At 53.4% G+C, this 17332-nt stretch overlaps 7 protein-coding genes across 7 annotated transcripts; 4 read left to right on the forward strand and 3 right to left on the reverse strand.

Annotated features, from left to right (window-relative positions):
• Window positions 1–266: 266 nt before the first annotated feature.
• On the forward strand, window positions 267–3590 carry VTN31DRAFT_5722 (uncharacterized protein; the record flags this gene model as incomplete). Its single annotated transcript, XM_069406253.1, has 8 exons — window positions 267–311; window positions 371–548; window positions 608–695; window positions 746–816; window positions 871–922; window positions 973–1449; window positions 1506–2583; window positions 2646–3590. 8 exons carry the CDS (start codon window positions 267–269, stop codon window positions 3588–3590), a joined length of 2934 nt encoding a protein of 977 aa, XP_069259879.1.
• Window positions 3591–4169: 579 nt separating this feature from the next.
• On the reverse strand, window positions 4170–4689 carry VTN31DRAFT_5723 (uncharacterized protein; the record flags this gene model as incomplete). The annotated part of the gene is made up of 2 exons (XM_069406254.1): window positions 4170–4598; window positions 4669–4689. The coding sequence occupies 2 exons, from the start codon at window positions 4687–4689 to the stop codon at window positions 4170–4172; spliced, it is 450 nt and encodes a 149-aa protein (XP_069259880.1).
• A 483-nt stretch (window positions 4690–5172) lies between these two features.
• Window positions 5173–5703, forward strand: VTN31DRAFT_5724 (uncharacterized protein; the record flags this gene model as incomplete). Its single annotated transcript, XM_069406255.1, has 1 exon — window positions 5173–5703. One exon carries the CDS (start codon window positions 5173–5175, stop codon window positions 5701–5703), a length of 531 nt encoding a protein of 176 aa, XP_069259881.1.
• Window positions 5704–6017: 314 nt separating this feature from the next.
• On the forward strand, window positions 6018–7397 carry VTN31DRAFT_5725 (uncharacterized protein; the record flags this gene model as incomplete). The annotated part of the gene is made up of 2 exons (XM_069406256.1): window positions 6018–6089; window positions 6168–7397. 2 exons carry the CDS (start codon window positions 6018–6020, stop codon window positions 7395–7397), a joined length of 1302 nt encoding a protein of 433 aa, XP_069259882.1.
• A 2277-nt stretch (window positions 7398–9674) lies between these two features.
• Window positions 9675–10243, forward strand: VTN31DRAFT_5726 (uncharacterized protein; the record flags this gene model as incomplete). The annotated part of the gene is made up of 2 exons (XM_069406257.1): window positions 9675–9819; window positions 9888–10243. The coding sequence occupies 2 exons, from the start codon at window positions 9675–9677 to the stop codon at window positions 10241–10243; spliced, it is 501 nt and encodes a 166-aa protein (XP_069259883.1).
• Window positions 10244–11623: 1380 nt separating this feature from the next.
• VTN31DRAFT_5727 (uncharacterized protein) lies at window positions 11624–11907 on the reverse strand (the record flags this gene model as incomplete). Its single annotated transcript, XM_069406258.1, has 2 exons — window positions 11624–11706; window positions 11790–11907. 2 exons carry the CDS (start codon window positions 11905–11907, stop codon window positions 11624–11626), a joined length of 201 nt encoding a protein of 66 aa, XP_069259884.1.
• Window positions 11908–13755: 1848 nt separating this feature from the next.
• Window positions 13756–16416, reverse strand: VTN31DRAFT_5728 (uncharacterized protein; the record flags this gene model as incomplete). Its single annotated transcript, XM_069406259.1, has 1 exon — window positions 13756–16416. The coding sequence occupies one exon, from the start codon at window positions 16414–16416 to the stop codon at window positions 13756–13758; it is 2661 nt and encodes an 886-aa protein (XP_069259885.1).
• Window positions 16417–17332: the final 916 nt, after the last annotated feature.

Genomic DNA, 17332 nt, shown 5'->3' on the forward strand with positions numbered 1-17332 from the left:
AAAAACACAGAGGTACCGAGAGACTTCGAGCAAGGGGAATGAAACACCGATAGATATACGAACAGCCATGCAGAGTCTGACGATGATAGCCAAGGGCGCAGCATTCAACTCCAGCTGATGGATGCAGGGCGCCTTGCGCTAGTCCATATTGGGACTAGTAGGTCCCCGCCTTAAACCTATCACGTGACCACGTGCTGCTTCGTCACGCTCTGGGCTCAATGTCGCGCTTCCAGTTGGCACCAGCGCGACAGGAAGTAGACGGCCTCATGTCCGAACGTCCGAATGTGCAGGTGAAGCTATCATTGCCGTTAGTGAGTAGCCTGAGTCCGCGGAGTGAGTGGGATGGCAATGCTGACTGGCGGTTTTCCAGCAATTTCAACAGGACCTATTCAACGAGCTCCGTGCCGAAGATGAGCTCGTTGTCCTCGCTAGGGGCCTCGGCCTCCTCCGTCTCGTGACGAATCTGCTTCACACATATGATGCCGCAGGGAATAACTTGGTGCTGGTGGTGGGAGCGGACGACCGAGAAAATGAGTGGATCGGTGAAGGTGTGTTTCCTGAGGGAGTGAGGTGATAGCGAGAATCGAAGGGCTAAAACAATGAGCAGCTCTCGCGGAGCATTACGCCATCAGCAAAACTCCCCTAGCCCGTGGGCTGAAAGTCATTAATACTGACAAAGCTACGGTGCCAATGAGGTGTGGTCTCTGCAAAGAGAATCGTGCGACGGAGGCTGACAGTCCGGAAGGGAGAAGATCTATGCGCAGGGAGGAGTCTTGAGCGTGACTTCCCGCATTCTAGCGGTTGATCTACTTTGCAGTATGCGGAATTCTGTTTGCTGGGTCTCGGATAGGTATCACTGACTGTGAGCAGAACTTCTAGATCCGGAGAAAATCACTGGCATGATAGTTCTGCATGCGGAACGGTACATTCACCAGCTTACTCCGACAATTTTCTCGCTCTAATCGTCGACAGTGTTGTGGCAACCTCTCTCGAAGCGTTCATTGTCCGTATCTATCGGCAATTCAACAAAGTCGGCTTTCTCAAAGCCTTTTCGGACAGCCCAGAGCCCCTCACCGTTGGTTTCTCGCCTCTTGCAAACACCCTCCAGAATCTCTTCTTGCGCAAGCCATCATTATGGCCTCGATTTCATGTTACTGTTGCCGAGTCCTTAGAGGGCCGTCGAAAAGCCGAGGTGATTGAGCTGGAGGTTCCCATGACGGACAAGATGCGAGAAATTCAAAATGCTGTCTTGGAGTGTGTCGAAACGACTGTTTCGGAATTGAAAAAGGCAAATACTGGTCTTGATATGGAAGATTGGACAGTGGACAGTGCCTTGCATAGGAACTTTGATGTGGTAATCAGACGGCAGTTGGATTCCATTTGGCACCGTGTTAGTTTCCGCACGCGACAAATGGTAGCAGATCTGTCGGTTTTGAGATCTATCTTGCAGTAAGGCCGCTCTCTAGCAATCTGGATACAGGGCTGTTTTCTTACTGATTTTGCAGCTCTCTCCTCACATATGATGCAGTGTCTCTGTTGAAGTACCTCGATACAATCATTGCAGCACACTCTGCACCACCGGGGTCAACTAAACACACCTACTCGCCGTGGCTTTTTTTGGACGCTGCTCATGTGCTTTTCGAAACGGCCAAGTCGAGAGTTTATAGGGGCAAAATTACGGGATCAGATGCAGCAGACTCCTCCATCTCGTTCCCCTCTACCTTGCAACCGGTTCTGGAGGAACAGCCAAAATGGCAGGCTCTGGCCGATGTCCTTCAGGAGATCGAGCAAGACATCTATCTCAATCCAGTTCGCGACGACTCGAACAACGTTATTCTGATCATGTGCAGCGATCAGCGTACCTGCCGGCAGCTTCGAGAATACCTAGAGTTGAGACATATAAAACCGGAAAAGAGCGCCGGCCATGACGCTGATGATGAAGATGCATCAAGCGATGATGATGACGGTGGATCCGCCGAGCTGATGATGCGCCGGAAACTGCGGGAGTATCTGAACTGGAAGTTGAACTTTGTGCGTGCAAAGAATGATCTGTATTCAACAAACACCGAGGCAAAACCTCACCAGGCCACCACGACTAGCCGCGCTCCGCCAAACAAGCGACGGCGAGTCCGAGGAGGAAGCAGCACCGCTGCTACCAGCGGGCGCGGTGCGAATGATAGCGTGCAAGTCGATGTCGAGGCACCGGGACAGGTCTCGGAGCTGCTGACCAATCTTGAGCCGAAAGCCGCGGAGGGGAACGTGAAGGATGAGGTTGTGATCGATGAGCTGCAGGATGCGGAAGACTACTACGAACTTTACGACATGAGCGACCTGATCATGATTCATCCTTATGACGGCGATATGGACGAGCGGATTCTGGAGGAAGCTCGTCCTCGATATATCATAATGTACGAGCCCGACGCTGCTTTTATTCGGCGCGTCGAGGTTTATCGAAGTTCGCATGCGGATCGGAATGTGCGCGTCTATTTTATGTATTACGGTGGCTCTGTCGAGGAGCAGCGATACCTCAGCGCTGTCCGTCGGGAGAAGGATGCGTTTACGAAACTGATCAAGGAGAGAAGGGTAGAGTCAAGCTTCGACATTTGGCTCGGCTGTGTGCACATACCGCTGACTCTGATACTTAGAGCATGGCAGTGACCCTCACTCATGACCCGAGCCAGGAAGACCCCCAGGAACAATTCCTCCGCACAGTCAACACTCGCATCGCAGGCGGTGGACGCCTGGCAGCTACGTCATCACCACCAACCGTCGTTGTCGACGTCCGTGAGATCCGCAGCGCGCTGCCTTCCCTGCTGCACGGCAGGGGCATGCAGGTCGCCCCGTGCCAGCTGACGGTCGGCGACTACGTGCTCACGCCGGATATCTGCGTTGAGCGCAAATCCGTGCGCGATCTGATCAGCTCGCTCAAGAACGGGCGGCTGTACAACCAGGCAGAGACGATGCTCCAGCACTACCGCAACCCCGTGCTGCTGATCGAGTTCGACCAGAACAAGTCCTTTACTTTCGACGCCTTCGCGTCCGCATCGATGCCCAGCACGAGCTTCCTCTCCGACTACGTCTTCACGTCCTCGGGCGCGCCGGCAACCGCGGCGGCAGCGAGTAGCTCCCTCGTCAACCCGGCGAGCCCTCGATCCATCCAGCATCTCCTCGTCCTTCTGACTCTGTCATTTCCGACCCTGCGCATTATATGGTCATCTTCGCCTGCCCAAACAGCCGAGATCTTCGCGGAGCTCAAGAAGAACGCCCCTGAGCCAGACCCTCTCCGAGCAGTGCAGGTCGGCCTCGATGTTGACATCACGGGCGATTCCTCCTCGTCGTCGCATCGCGACGGCGGCGGCATCATGGCCGCCGCAGGCATTGAACATCGCACATTCAACCAACTGCCGCAGGATATCCTGCGAGCAGTGCCCGGCGTCACGCCGCCGGTCTTGGACCGGTTGATCCGGGAGACCAGCAATATCCACGAGATTGCGAATATGGAAGTCGAGGATCTTGACCCTATGGTTGGCAAGGAAACCGCGAGGAAGATCGTAGGGTTTTTTAAAAGGAATGTCTTTGAGAATGAGTAGCAGCGTTGACTACGACTACGATGGACTTCTAGGGATAAAAGACTTGATTTGGTTTGTAATGAAAAGGGCAGATCGATTCGTCTATGTAGTATGGCACATCATACGTACTATCCTGAGATCATCATTGCAAGCGAAGCAGAAAACGAAGAAATGAGGACCAACAATCTTAAAAGAAACCGTAACAAGTGAACGTTGCGTGTTTTTGATATGCAATGATATTGAACTCTTCTGAAACAGGAATTAACAAACAAGCCAATTCAAGCAAGTCACCCGTTCATCACTCCTGCCGTTGCAAGTAAGCATTGACCCAGCGAGATAACGCGCACGGAGTCGCCGTCGAGTCGCTCAGCATTCGAGCACGTCCGACCGGACCGATGTTGGAAGGGGGAGGGCAAATGATGCCTACGAGTCCGATATCATGGTCTGACCGAGAGTGGCGGATTTGTCTCGATGATTAGTAACTGGGTTGGAAACTCCCAGCATAATCATGCTTTTGGTGGACGTGATAAGGGGCACGAAGAGCCCGTAGGGCGGCCGCCCTGCCCGAATGCGAGGCTGCTGATGAAGAGAAAGAAGGTTTCAAATCTCGTCGACGTCAATCTCCTTCTCGTCGGCCGTCTCGCGATCTTCGTCGAACTCGACGTTGTCCTCGAAGCCCTCATGGCCGTAGGTGTCGGTCTCGTTGATCTTGGCGTTCTCGGGCAGCTCGCCGTAGGCCTTGAGACTGCGGGCCTCATCGGCGCTGTATTTGAGAATCACGTCGCCCTTCTGATCCTGGTAATCGCGGAGCGAGAGCAGGATGATATCGCCCTGGTTGATCCACACCTTCTTGCGCAGCTTGCCGCGAATGTGCGCCAGTCGCTTCTCGCCGTCAAAGCACTGCGCCTCCAGGCGGCCGTTGCCCAGCATCTTGATCACCTGGGCATACTCCTGGCCCTCCTCCTTGAAGATGAGCTCGCGCTTCTCGTTGTCGTTTTCGTTCTTGCCGCGACGGCGGTTCTTTCCACCCTGTTGTTGTGCAAAGTCCGCGGTCAGCTGCTGCACGGTGGCGAATGGATGAACTCGGGTCTTGACTTACCTTTCCCTTGTTCTTCGGCATGTTGACCTGCTCGAGTCGTCACTCAGGCTCTACTCGACGAAATGCAAACGATGTGATGGATTTTTTGACTGTCGTGGACGGAAGAGAGGGGTGAAGAGGGGAATTTAAAGCCCTTTTTCTATTTAAAATTTCGGTTCCTAAACCCAAAAATTCCACCCGCCTCATTTTCGGCCTGATTTGCTGTTTCTGCCTCAGGCTCGCCATTCGCGGCACGTGCATTCCGCCAATCACAGGCGCCGATCTTATCCACCCGGCATGTGCCAGCAAGTCCAGCACTGGCCACTGATTGCTGAGGCCTCTCTGAACAAACGCCAGCAGAGAATCGTACAGCTGGTTGTCTGCCATCGGTGAGTTGTCCGCTACGGTCGTTTCCTTCTGATGATAGCTCGAGGCTAACCAAGTTGCAGGCCCTCCCCTTGGGCAACGACAATATGTGTCTTCCAGCTTCTGGTCCATAGAAGCAGTCCGTCGACAGAAACAGCCATGCTTGCGCCGCCGCCGTTCACGACCGTCGAGTCGAAACTCCCGGCATTATGGCCGCTCCTCATGACCGAGCTCTACGCCGCTCGGTATCATAACAAATGCCTCATGAGCCCGTACACGGAGCGCTACGTCCTCTACCCGACTCCTCTGCGAGCCAAGTTCCTGTACGAGCATCGACACCGTGATTTCAACACCCTCTGGTGGAGAGTCGAGGTCGGCCATCTTCCATTCAAAAAGGTCGTGCGGACATGGATTGCGAGGCGCATGCGACAAGCGTTTCGGACGGCATTGTACCAGCAAGGCTTCGATGCTGAAGGGCGACCGCTGCCGGCGGCGGAGATCCAGGGCAAGGATATCCCGAGTCGCCGGTCGGGCATCGCCGGTACTGTTGCAATCACGGCAACAGACAAGACCAGGAAGGCGTCGGATGTCCAGATACAAAAGGAGATGAACGCCGTCGTGGAAAAGTTGGTCACCGTTGCTCGCAAGACCTTGCCCAGTGGTACCGCTACCAGCCAAAAGCTAGACTAGAATTCATATGCTACAATCAATCCGTTTCGTGTAGTATTTAGATTAAGTCTACTGCGACTAAGCAAGCAGTTGTCGAGAAAAATTTCACTCTCCATCGCGTGGTATGAGAATCTCACAGAATTTCCAAATTAGGCAAGACGAGCCGCGCGGCAGAAGTAGCTGTGGCTGATCATCCCTGCATGGCGCATGCAATTCTATGCATTCTTCCATTTATTCCCCATCGAAACCCCTGAGACTCAATCGACTCTTTGCAGTGAGGCTTGATTGCCACGCGATTGACTGCGGGCGATAGACGACATTGACGGGCGTCGAAAATGCTGGTCTCTTTGACCGTGGGCAAAGTCGACGCCGGCGTCGCGGTGTTGTTGACGCAGGACAACCGACTGGTAAGGACCTGGTCGCATCGACAACCTGGTTCCATGTCCAGAAAGCCCTTTCATTTCTAACATGGCCGCAATTCGCAGATTGAGTTCCCGTCGGTCCTCCTGCCAAGCAACATCAGCTCCGGCAGCATCGTCGACATCGAGGTCTCCCGAAACCAGGCCGCGGAAGCGAAAAGCGTCGCCGATTTTCAAGCTCTGCAGAAGCGCATCCTGAACACATATGGCCTTCACACCCCATCGCCGCCGGTTCTCCGTCTCCGCAATGCGACCCAGACATCGCTCGTGCTTGAGTGGGATCCCATCAACCTGGCAACCGCGTCGCTCAAGACATTATCGCTCTATCGCAATGGATCCAAAGCCGGCTCGATACCGCGTCCCCTGGAGACGCTGAGTACGAAGATCAGCGGTCTCGCTATCGATACTGAATACACGTTCCATCTGGTGCTACGGACGACGGCCGGCACGTATCAGTCGGAGAAGCTGACCTGCCGAACACACAAAATGACGGATCTGTCGGGGATTACGGTCACGCCGGGCATCATGTCTCCGCAACAGAAAGAGGCCCTGGCGCGCGCACTCGAGCGCATCGGTGGCAAGATGGTGGATACGGTTCGCATCGATACTACACACTTTGTCTGCACCGAGGGACGAGGGCCGCTGTGGGAAAAGGCCGTAGAGATGAACATCCCTGTGGTGCGACCAGAATGGGTTGATGCTTGCGAAGCGGAGGGAACCATTGTCAGTGTGCGAAGCTACTATCTGAATGCCGACCCGCGGCATCGGCAACTGGGAACGCGGCCCATCTCGCAGCAGGTTCAGCAGCATCGGCCTACGGCGTCTACATCTACAGCTCCTAGTGCGTCTGCCGCCGCTCCAGCCGGTGATCAACTCGAGCCTTCATCACAGTCTGGTGGTGAACAAGCCCCCGAGAAGCCGCCGACGCCGTTCCCCGACGGCTCGGAGGAGGCTAAGAGCCAGGATGAGGGCGACAGGCCGCCCACTCCGCCACCAAAAGACCATTCCACTCCCCAGAAGGAAACGCAGGAAGCGAAAGGGGAGAGGGGAGAGAGGGCAGAGAAGGAAGAGGAGGAAGAGAAGGAAAAGAACGAGGAGAAACCAGAGGAAGGCGCCGCTAAAGGTGCCACTGAGGAAGGTGCTGCAGAATCACATGATCAATCCGAGGCGGAAGACGCTGAAGAGCGATCCACAACGGAGCCGACAACGGAGCAGCACGAGCAACGTGAGGAGAATAGGGAAACCAGCAAGAGCCCGACAGAAGGCGAGGAGAAACTGGATGAGGTCCCCTTGTGACGCAGGACGCAGATCCATTTCTGGAGCCGACGTTCAGACCTTGGTCTTCTCTCGATGGAGCTATGCCAGACGACGTTCTCTGTAGTTAGCTAACTTAATCAGATAATTATAGTCCCAATAGAGGTCAGACGTCTAAAAACCAGGCTTCTGACATGAACTCGTTACTTAACCATTGGACATGTTCCTGCTGAAAGATAGCGTATCGACTTGAGATTTGCTGGTGGTCTGCGGCGTCTTACACTTGAAATGGGTAGAACCCATAGGTTATGCTTTCCAGGATAACGAGGATGACAGGACAAGGCATGGCTTGGATGAAGTACCGATGGAGTACAGCTTGCGCCTGCAGCAGACGCAAGTTTATGCAGAATGGAAACCATCCGTCACGCGTGATGGAGCCGTGACTCAGCCCGTGAATGACATCTCCCCGTCTATCGAACTAAGAGCTCTTATCGCTCCCTTCAACTCCTTGCAGTCCGGACGCGGAAGTTGTTCTGTCCCAATAATGATGCTTTACTCCGTATGGACTACTCCGTACGGATTATGTACTAGGTATCTCGTGGTCTGTCCAGCGCGGATCTATTGAAACTATCCGTGAACTCCGTGCTTCAACGGGCGCTGATCGGCCCGGATCATTGGTGTAGTGAGTAGTCGTGTACGGAGTACATCGTAGCGCCGAGGGACTCGGGAGGTTCAGTCGATAGGGTTCAACAGCCAGCGATTGGCACCAGATTCACCTTGGCAGCAGTTCGGTTAGCGTTTCTGGCATCTGCAGAATCACGCCGTGGTGATTTCTGTGGTTCAGGACTCCGCAGTTCCTTACGAGTTAGTTAGGGATCTTCTCGAGTTTTCCACGAGCACAAGTCGTCACGAGTCGCAACCTCGGTCTTGTCGCGGTGGTGAATCCTTGAAATCATACTCGTACGATCAGCCGATTCATTACCGTATCTGGTACGGAGTACTGTAGATAACTTAGTGTGATTGGTCAAAGGTTTGACTGAGTCAGCAATGCGGCCAATGGAAACGCGCGTTGCCATCCATTACTTACCTCTCTCGTCCGCTGCATTACAAGATGCAAGTCATTGATAACCTAAGAGGGATATTGCTTGATCGACTCCTTCGAGCTTGTTTCTTTCTGTTTCGCCACAGGCAATCCTTGAGGCTGCAAATAGGGCTACATTTCTGCGTATAGAGTACAAGATTCTTTGTCCCTTTGTGTGTTTATGACAAGAACATGAACTAGGTGTGTACCTAACATACGATTAGGAGGACAAAAGGGGGGAGTCCATAGTGGAGAGAGTGAGAGTACGGAGAGAAGAGGGTTTGCCCTCGTCTCTTCCCATTTGGGAGATTCCGCCTGCCCAGCACTCGGCCCAACAGCCACCTCCGTGATCCACGTCAGTCGCCCTCCACCACATCGTATTGTGGACAAGTCTTGGAGAATGAAATGAACTCTAAAAGCGTTCATACATAGTGAGTGCCGATCTGATCGATCTGGCGCTTCCTTTGAGATCGTCTCTGATCGGTCGGTCTCAAAGGAAATCAAAATCCACATCCCATTGTTCTGGCGGTTGCCACTTACTCCGTACATACATTATACACTTTTAATGATGGATTCAGTGGGCTTTTTGTTAAGGTTATGAAGATGATTTTAACCCATGCCGATTTTCCACCGTGGAGTCAGGCATATTTGGTCGGTTCGGTTAGGCTTCCAAATCGCAGACTCTGGTGCATCCAATCCCAAAAGCCTTGTCCCTGAACGCCAAGCCGATAGTCGGAAAAACACCCAATGGACGTCCGTTCATGCGCGTGGAAAATAAAGCCCCTGACAGAGTTACCAGCGTCTGCCCATTGATTGCTGAGTGGTGGGGGGGAGGGAAGGGGAGTCAAGGCATGAGGGATGCTGTGGTGATCGGAGGACGTGCGAAGCTCGAAGCGACCGGGTTGTACGAGTAGGCCTGGGATTGGAGGAATGGAGTCGGAAGTTTGCCTCGCATCGTGGCGGATTGGAGACAACAAAGACTAAACTCTGAGGAAGGGAAAAAAGGCTTTTTAGGCTCAACCACGGATACGAAAAGGGGGGGGAACTCGGTCACGAACTCCGAGTCGACTAAATATTTAATTGCCGTTGGGACCTCACCGTATTGTTCCTCTTCTTTCTTCCCGCACAAATCCTCGTTCAACGAAGAATCCTCTTCAGTCCGTTCGCTCCCGGCTTTCTGCTGTCTACAGCACTTTCGCTCGTTTAATCAACCCAACCACTCGTCTCCCACAGTCAAAATGGCCTTCTCCAAGTCTCTGCTCGTCTCCGTCGCCGCCCTGCCGCTGCTCTCAGCGGCTGCGGACTTGCCGCTTGTCGGCAAGCGCTCCAATCTCCTCGAGACCCGCGCTACTTGCGAGCCGGGCTATGTCCCTGCCTGCCCTGGTGAGTTGCGCAGAGTTTCCCAACCCGCGGGCATCTGAATCATGTCGCTGACGCGCTTCGGATTCAAGTCGGCATCCCGTGCGTTCCTCCGGGCGCCATCTGCTGCTCTGATGGCATCCACTACGCCATGCCTCCGGAGACCTGCCCGGAGGGCACCGATGCGGTCGCCACCGCCATCGGCAGCAGCGAGCCGGCTCCCGAGCCGACTTCGTCCTCGGCTCCTCCGGCGAGCTCCGGCTCCGCCCAGCCGACTGGTGTGCCGCCCACCAGCAGCAGCAGCGTCGTTCCCACCGGCACTGGCCAGCTGCCTGGTCCCACTGGCACCGGCTCTCCCGACAACCCGCCCTACTTCGAGGGTGCTGCCTCGGCCGTCAAGGGCTCTCTGGGTCTGGCCGTTGGCGCTGCTGTCCTCGCCATGATGTAAATGATGGACATGCATGATGGGTATAGTGACCTAGGGACGAAATGGGAGGCTATCCTGTACTTTATTTTCTTTTCTTCGTTTACACTCTCTTGTGCCTTGAATGCGAAGCATGATAGGCACGGAGGGCGTAATCAATCTTTACACTATATTTCGTTGAACGATGCTACGCACTGTATATACCCAATGTTTATTTGAAAGGTCTGTGTACTTGCCGCTCGAGGACGTGAGGTCCTCAACCGTTCTCCTATCATAAGATGCATGAATCAATGACTCGGTGTTCATGATGCCGAAATCGCCAAAGTCACCCTCTGCAGGTACATGTTTCACCTCAAACCTGGCATCTAACAGAATTCCACTCTGATACGAGCACCTGCTTCCTCGAATCTTGGAGAACGCCGCCATGGGAATGTTATTCATCGCCGGCCATAAAACTTCAACTCCCTGTAGATTGAATGACGGCCTTGTTACACAGAAGCGAGGACAACAAAAAAAAACAAAAAAAATCCTCTCCTTTGTCGTGATAGATGCTTGGATGGAATGGCTCGTGGGGATGCCCGTGTAAGATCTGAGTTATCAAAGTATACAGCTCGTTCATTGTCGGATTTGTCCAGTGCATATCTGCGGTTGTGTGCCCCCTGATCCCTGCTCCCACTACGTCGTACGACGTCCGAGTACGAGTGCATTCGTAGCTGAGCCTCGAGTGTCAGGGGCCGGCCTCCGAATACGGGGACGCGTCTCAGCCTCTTGTTGGCAGTATCGCACGCAGCTAGTTTGACAGTCTCATGAGGTCATGACTTACGCTGGATTAATATGGAGTCCAGAACTTGACGTGTTCGGAATCACTGAAGACAAAGGGAGCGGTGGGATTATCGGACAGTAGGGATGGTGTCATTTGCTGATTTCTTCATTCTTCTGCGCTGCAGACTGCAAGCTATGTTCTCTCAGCTTCGGCTCTACTCTTTGCAATGTTTTTGAGAAAAGTACTAAGAATCTCTCAACGAGCTCAAACTTCACTGTAAGTACGACAGAGTCCTCCGTATCTACATTCCACTGTTGCTCAATCTTACAAGTTGTCAACTTGTAATATCCAGCAATTGTCGCAATGGGTGGATTTGGCTTTGAGCCTGGTAATAAAAACCCCGAAGTTGACGCTGCATTCAGACTAGTTATTGCCAAAGTCTCCAAACACGAAAAAGGGACGTTCTCTTGGATTTACGCTCACAGTCGATCGAGAACGGACCGAGTGCAATGTAAATATTGCAAGCTCAAGCTCTCGGACCACGCCACGCGCAAGAAAGATCGTCCCAAAAAGTGCCGTCTTTATCAGTCTCGATCAAATGCTCAGCGGCAAACAGAGACAGCGCAAATCTGTCAGAGTGGTCAGCAACCCTTATTCGAGTGGACGAAGACGACTTTGGACATCCAGCAGATGTTGGCATTGGCCGTCTTTGTCAGGGGCAGGCCTTTTACCACAGTCAGCGACCCGTACATGAAGAATCTTTTGAAAGCCTTGGACCCGACGTTTTAAAGTCCCCGGTCGACATACGACCTCCATCGCCTTGCTTGACTCGTTCTACAACACGGTCGAGCAACGCGTACGCGAGAAAATCAGACAAATCCGATATCTGAATGTGATTTTCGATGAAATCACGAATATTGAGCATCTCACTGGCCGAGCTAGGCCAGTCGTACTATCTCACATCCGAGGAAATCCCGGAAGGCCCGTTCGAGAGAAGATAGCGTCGGCTGTTCTCCGCAACCTTGAGCAGCTATTACCGTCGGATTTCGACTGGAACTGCATAAAGCCCTTTGCCACCGACACGTGCAGCACCATGAGGAAAGCATGGTCAATTTGGAAACACAACGCCCGAGTTGCCAGGGCATTCACGGTTCCTTGCGACTCGCACGGGATACAATTACTAGTAGTCCTGAAGGACATCCTCCGCCCTGAATCCATCAAGGTGTTTGACCCAGAAGCAAAAGTTGTCGATTATTTCATTCACCCAAGCAGTATGCTTTTCTCTGGAAAAAGCAAAATTCTAATGACGGGAAGCATTACGCCATCTTCAGAGGCTCGTCAATAATGGCCAGGAGCTTGGCCAACTGCTCGAGTTTGTCCCAGAACGCCATATCCGACAAACCACAAAACATCCTTCGCGACTGAGCTCTCCTTCGTCTCCCTTGCCCAGTCACGTGCCGCCTCTTGGGTTTTCTCTCTCACAGCATTTGGTAGGGTTGAGGGTTGATGGAGGACCAAGAGCCCGGAGAGCAAGAGATGGAGGAACTGATGCTCGCAGAAGAAGATGAGCATCTGGAGCAGAAGTTTGGCCGTCGAAGAGATTATTCACTTGAGGAGACTTTGGAAGGTCATGGTGATGAGTACTATTCTGCAGGAATTTCGGGAGCGGGCGGGACATCCATGAAGGGTGCTGACTGATGACCGACCTAAGCAGGGCGTAATGCTTCCCGTCATTAGAATCATGTCGATCGGGAACTTTAAGACGTCGGGTCCAAGGCTTTCAAAAGATTCTTCATGTAATTACGGGTCGCTGAATGTGGTAAAAGGCCTGCCCCCGACAGAGACTGCCAATGCCAACATCTGTTGGATGTCCGAATTCGTCTTCATCCACTCGAACAAGGGTTGCTGACCACTCTGACAAGTTTGCGCTGTCTCTCTTTGCCGCTGAACATTTGATCGAGACTGATAAGAACGGTGAGCAGAGAATCACGGATGGGACGCCTGAAAGGTGAACTCAATTATGAGGCTGTGTGCCTGTGAGCTCAGGGGCTCCGAGCTCCAAGCTTCGCTCTGAGCTCCTCAGCTCATGAGCTCAATAGTACTCCGTAGAAAGTTGCTAGGAGGTTAGTTAGGTCTTAACTCAAACTCAAGTCCCCAGGTCCCAATTGATTGACCTGGGAAGAGGAACTATGTACATGGCCGAAATGGGATCTGTAACAACACTACTCCGTAGGTAGTAACAAAATTCTACCGCATGTATTACCTACCTACTAACGTGTGTCATTCTTGGCGTCATTTTTGTCATTACTGTCATTTCAAATGGCACTGGCCATCCCTATCTGACAGAGAAGGTGAGCGAGGACCGAGGGTGATTCCAAGATTTTTGATGGCCTTGGTAAGTGTCATAGAAGTTGCTTGGTAGCACCGGGATGTTTGTGGCTAGCAGCGTTGAGAAGTTTTGATCGTCGACAGGGCGAGAATATCAGGACGCAGGGAAATAGGCATATACTAGTTAGGGCTCAGCGTGTCAGATGATCCAGCGAATCCTACGACAAAGGAAATCTCACATCGTGCTTGTTCAATGTTTATTTTGGTATCTACTTGCATTTGTCGGATGCAATTTTATTGAACGGCAGCCTGAACGAAGCTAATTCCCTGAACCTTGTGTCCTCTCCCAGCTGACATGCGACTGCAAAAGATTACCATTTTTGGACAATATTTACTTCGAATCATGAAATCTCCAACCACGAAGCACGAAGCACGTTGCCCATTTTCACTCACTGTTCGAACGCTCCAAACTGGGCCGATACCGATTTGATAAATTGTCCCGCTCACCGTGTCCGTCCCAACTCTCTCGACCGGAAGCCTGATCGGTAGTGCTACTATCCTCCCTCTTACTCCTCAACGATGACGATCCATGCCGGATTAACTCCCCAACAGGAACGTCCTTGATGGCGTCCCAGAACCCGCCCTGGCACTGCACAGGGCTATTAGTACTGTTGAAGAATCCGGGGCTGGTGGGGTTACTCCGCAGGCTGTCCGCGTCATGCGACACGCCCGCGTCAAGGGCCGCGATCAGAGCTGCATGTAGCATCCGATTTTGCCGCTCTAGCGCAGCGATTCGCGCTTCAAGTTGCTGGATGAGCTGCGCTTGCGAGCCTGCGGAGGCTGGCCCCGAGGGTTCCCTTGTTGATTTTTCGTTGGCCCGGCTGTGTCTGGAATCGGCGAGTGTCAAGGCCGGAGGCAATGGTTTGTTCCGTGTGCTGTGATGGGTAGAGCAGATATTGTTTGGGACGGCCTCCCGGTGAGCTTTGTTGCTCGGGCGTCTTGTGCTGGTGGATGATGATCCCTCGCCGCCATGGGCTTCGTCGACGTCGGAGGATGGCACGGACGGCTCGGATCGCGGGCCGTTGCTGTGGCAGGCTGCTCCCAGACCAGCGTGATACTTATTACTAGTAGTAGTACGCGGTGAAATGCTCGACTCCGTGCCGGAACTGCTCTTCATGCTGACACTCCGCGATACTCCCCCCTCGTAGCTGCCGCACGTAGCCACGGATACTGGCGTCGAAGGGATTGGACTCGAGCCACGGCGAACAGGGGGGTCTGCGGGTAAAAGTACCGAGGGTGCTGGTCCGGGCGGGCTCATCATTTTCTCTGATCGGAACCTAAAGTGTGTGCAGCTGTTGTCCGACCTCTTTTGCGCCGGTGTGGCGGGCAGATCTTTCACTTTCAGTGCATGTACGTTTTCAGAGCGGTGCTCGAGGCGACTTTCGCAGCGAGCAGACGAGGCACCGCGCTTCGACGTTTCCGAACTGTCTGCAAGCTGGGCTGGTGGTGGTGGTGGTGGAGCGGAGAATTCCTGGCTGCTGTTGTTTTCGGGCTCACCGTTTGCTCCGAGGGTAGGACTGTCATGCTTGTCTCTCGAAGAATTCACTGATCTGCTCCTGACATCAATTGGTTTGGGTTGCGCTTGCTGGTCATCCTCTGGCTGCGGAGTGGTTGTTGCTTCCGGCACCGAAGGCAGTGGTCTGGTCGGAGCGGGAGAAGGGGGCGGAGACGCGGGATGTGGGAATTTCGCCAAGGAGAGCAGTGACATGCCCTGCGAACCTGGGCTTGTCTTTCTCTTCTTGGGAACTTGTCCGGTCGCGGACGTTACGCTGCGGAGCCGTCGAGGTTGGGTGACAGATGGCGTGGAGGAGGGCATGCTCTGCGAGCCAGAGAATGTAGTCTCCGTGGGACTAATGGCGTTTCGACCCTGGGTCTTTTCGTCCGCGGACATGACCACGGTGTCCAGAGTTGTTGCGGCAAAAGCGTTGCGCATCGCTGTCTTGCTCGAAACTCGCGGGGGCAGCAGGCCTCCTGTGGGCAGCATTGGGGAAGAAGGTTTGGTGCTATGCTCTGACTTTGCTTCTCTGTTTTGGCCTTCGGTGGATGAGGATGAAGTAGGACCCTCCTGGGACGTTGGGCTCGCGTGGCCACTTGGCGGAATGTTGTCAGAGTCTTTCCCGTTCTCTGGGTTCGCTGCATCGGCATGGTCGGGAAATCTGCCAGGGCTTTGGTGCCTCCTCGCCATCGGCGCTGGACTGCTATTGCTATGTTTCCGCCGCGGCTGCGCCATTGGAGTTTCCAGTGTGTTGCTAGCGCTGAACTGTCGCTGCGGACGATGCCCCTGATCATTGCCCCGACGGACCTGATCCAGACCACCAACTTGAACCTTGTCACTCTCATGCGATCTCCGCTCATGTCTCGAGGGCGAGCCTGACTGCGGCTCCGGGAATGACACAGACCACTCGAACAGTGCAGTCAGATCGTTGAGATTGAACGGATCGGACGCGGCTGGCTTGTCCCTCTCGGCACTGCTACGTGTACTATTAGTATGTATCTGTGACGATGCCCCCATGTTGACAGCATCATCGAGCCACGGCCGGCCAATGGCCTCGACGTCACGCCTCGTGCGGTCCGGTCGCGACGCATCCCACATTGTGTCCTCAACTTCGACGGCGGCCTCGGAAGGTAGGAACCAGTTCTGCTGCAAGAGTGCGTTTTGTCGACGCTGGTGATCTTGCGCTGCTGCTCGATGGTTGTTTTCCTCCTCCCTTGCACCGGTTGCAGTGGATGACTTGTCTTTCTTGGTGCCTCCCTTTGTCAGACCGCGCTGCCAAAGCCTACGGTGTCCAGTCTTGGGGGGCTGGTGATGAGTATTCTCGACGGCTGTTGCTGTAGTTGCTGCCACTGCCGGGCCCGGTCCCCCGTCGCTACTGTTGTGGTTCTTGTTGTTGTCTCCGTATCGAGAAGGTGGCGGCTTGTCCATCTGGAAGAATCGCACCAGCTCCATCAGGTGCTCGTCCCGCATGGGCCGCTGCGATGCACCCGCAGATCGCGGCCGGGCCTTGTCGAGTCGTGGAATTTGCGGAAGGGTCTGGAGGTCCTCCATCATGTCGAACGTTTGGGCCATGCACTACCAATCATGCATGCGGACGCAATCGCTTCACGTCGCGTCCTATGACGAGTCAGTCAACATGTTCGCGCTGGTATGCCGACGTCGAAGGAACGCACATGGATCGATCATTTTCAAGAGAGTAGTGATAAGATTGACAGAGCATAAGAGTGCAACATTAATCACAATCTTTCGATCCTCCCGCCACTTCCTAGGGATAGGAACCGCAGGCTATGTCAGCAAGCTTCGAGCGGAAGATCTGGCCTATATCCCTGTTTCTCGGGGGGCAGGATTGATCAGATATCAGAAATGGGGGATCTTTCTACGCCACTGGCTCATGATAACCAAGGAATAACTAGCTGGTACTTCGTATGATCCTTAGTCGACTTTGCTTTTCTGAGCATTTGACATTTTTTTTTCTCCAAAGCTTTGAGTTCAAGCACCCATCCATGGATCCGCCCTCCAAAGTGCTGTGCTGACCGATGTATGTACGAGTATGAATTGGAATCAAAGCTCCATCTCCACTCAGTCAGTGTTCCGTTGACAGCTTGTTCTCATTCATACTGCACAATGACACAATTAACTGTGTAATTGAGTCGATGGAAACTGTCCAAATCAATTCCTAAGATTGAGTCTAGGTTATCCTTCGAATCCATTTGAATGGATTGGTCTCTTTCTTTCTTGACCCCGTACGGTGTAGAATAATAAAGTGTTTCCCCGTCTTCCGGTGATCCAATGCGCATGGGGCATGCAGCAGATGGATTCCCCGGGGTTGTTCAAATTAGGGCTGAGCCTTTCTTTCCTTCCAAGCCGACCAGTCACAACCACACCGCACGAACTTTGGCTTTTCTGGCTGAGAGTTAATCATGAGCCGTTCATCCACAATGACATGTTGTCCCGATATGTATCTTTC

Source organism: Thermomyces dupontii (assembly GCF_041956625.1).
Source record: "Thermomyces dupontii strain NRRL 2155 unplaced genomic scaffold VTN31scaffold_5, whole genome shotgun sequence".
In the NCBI taxonomy this organism is placed as follows: domain Eukaryota; kingdom Fungi; phylum Ascomycota; class Eurotiomycetes; order Eurotiales; family Trichocomaceae; genus Thermomyces; species Thermomyces dupontii.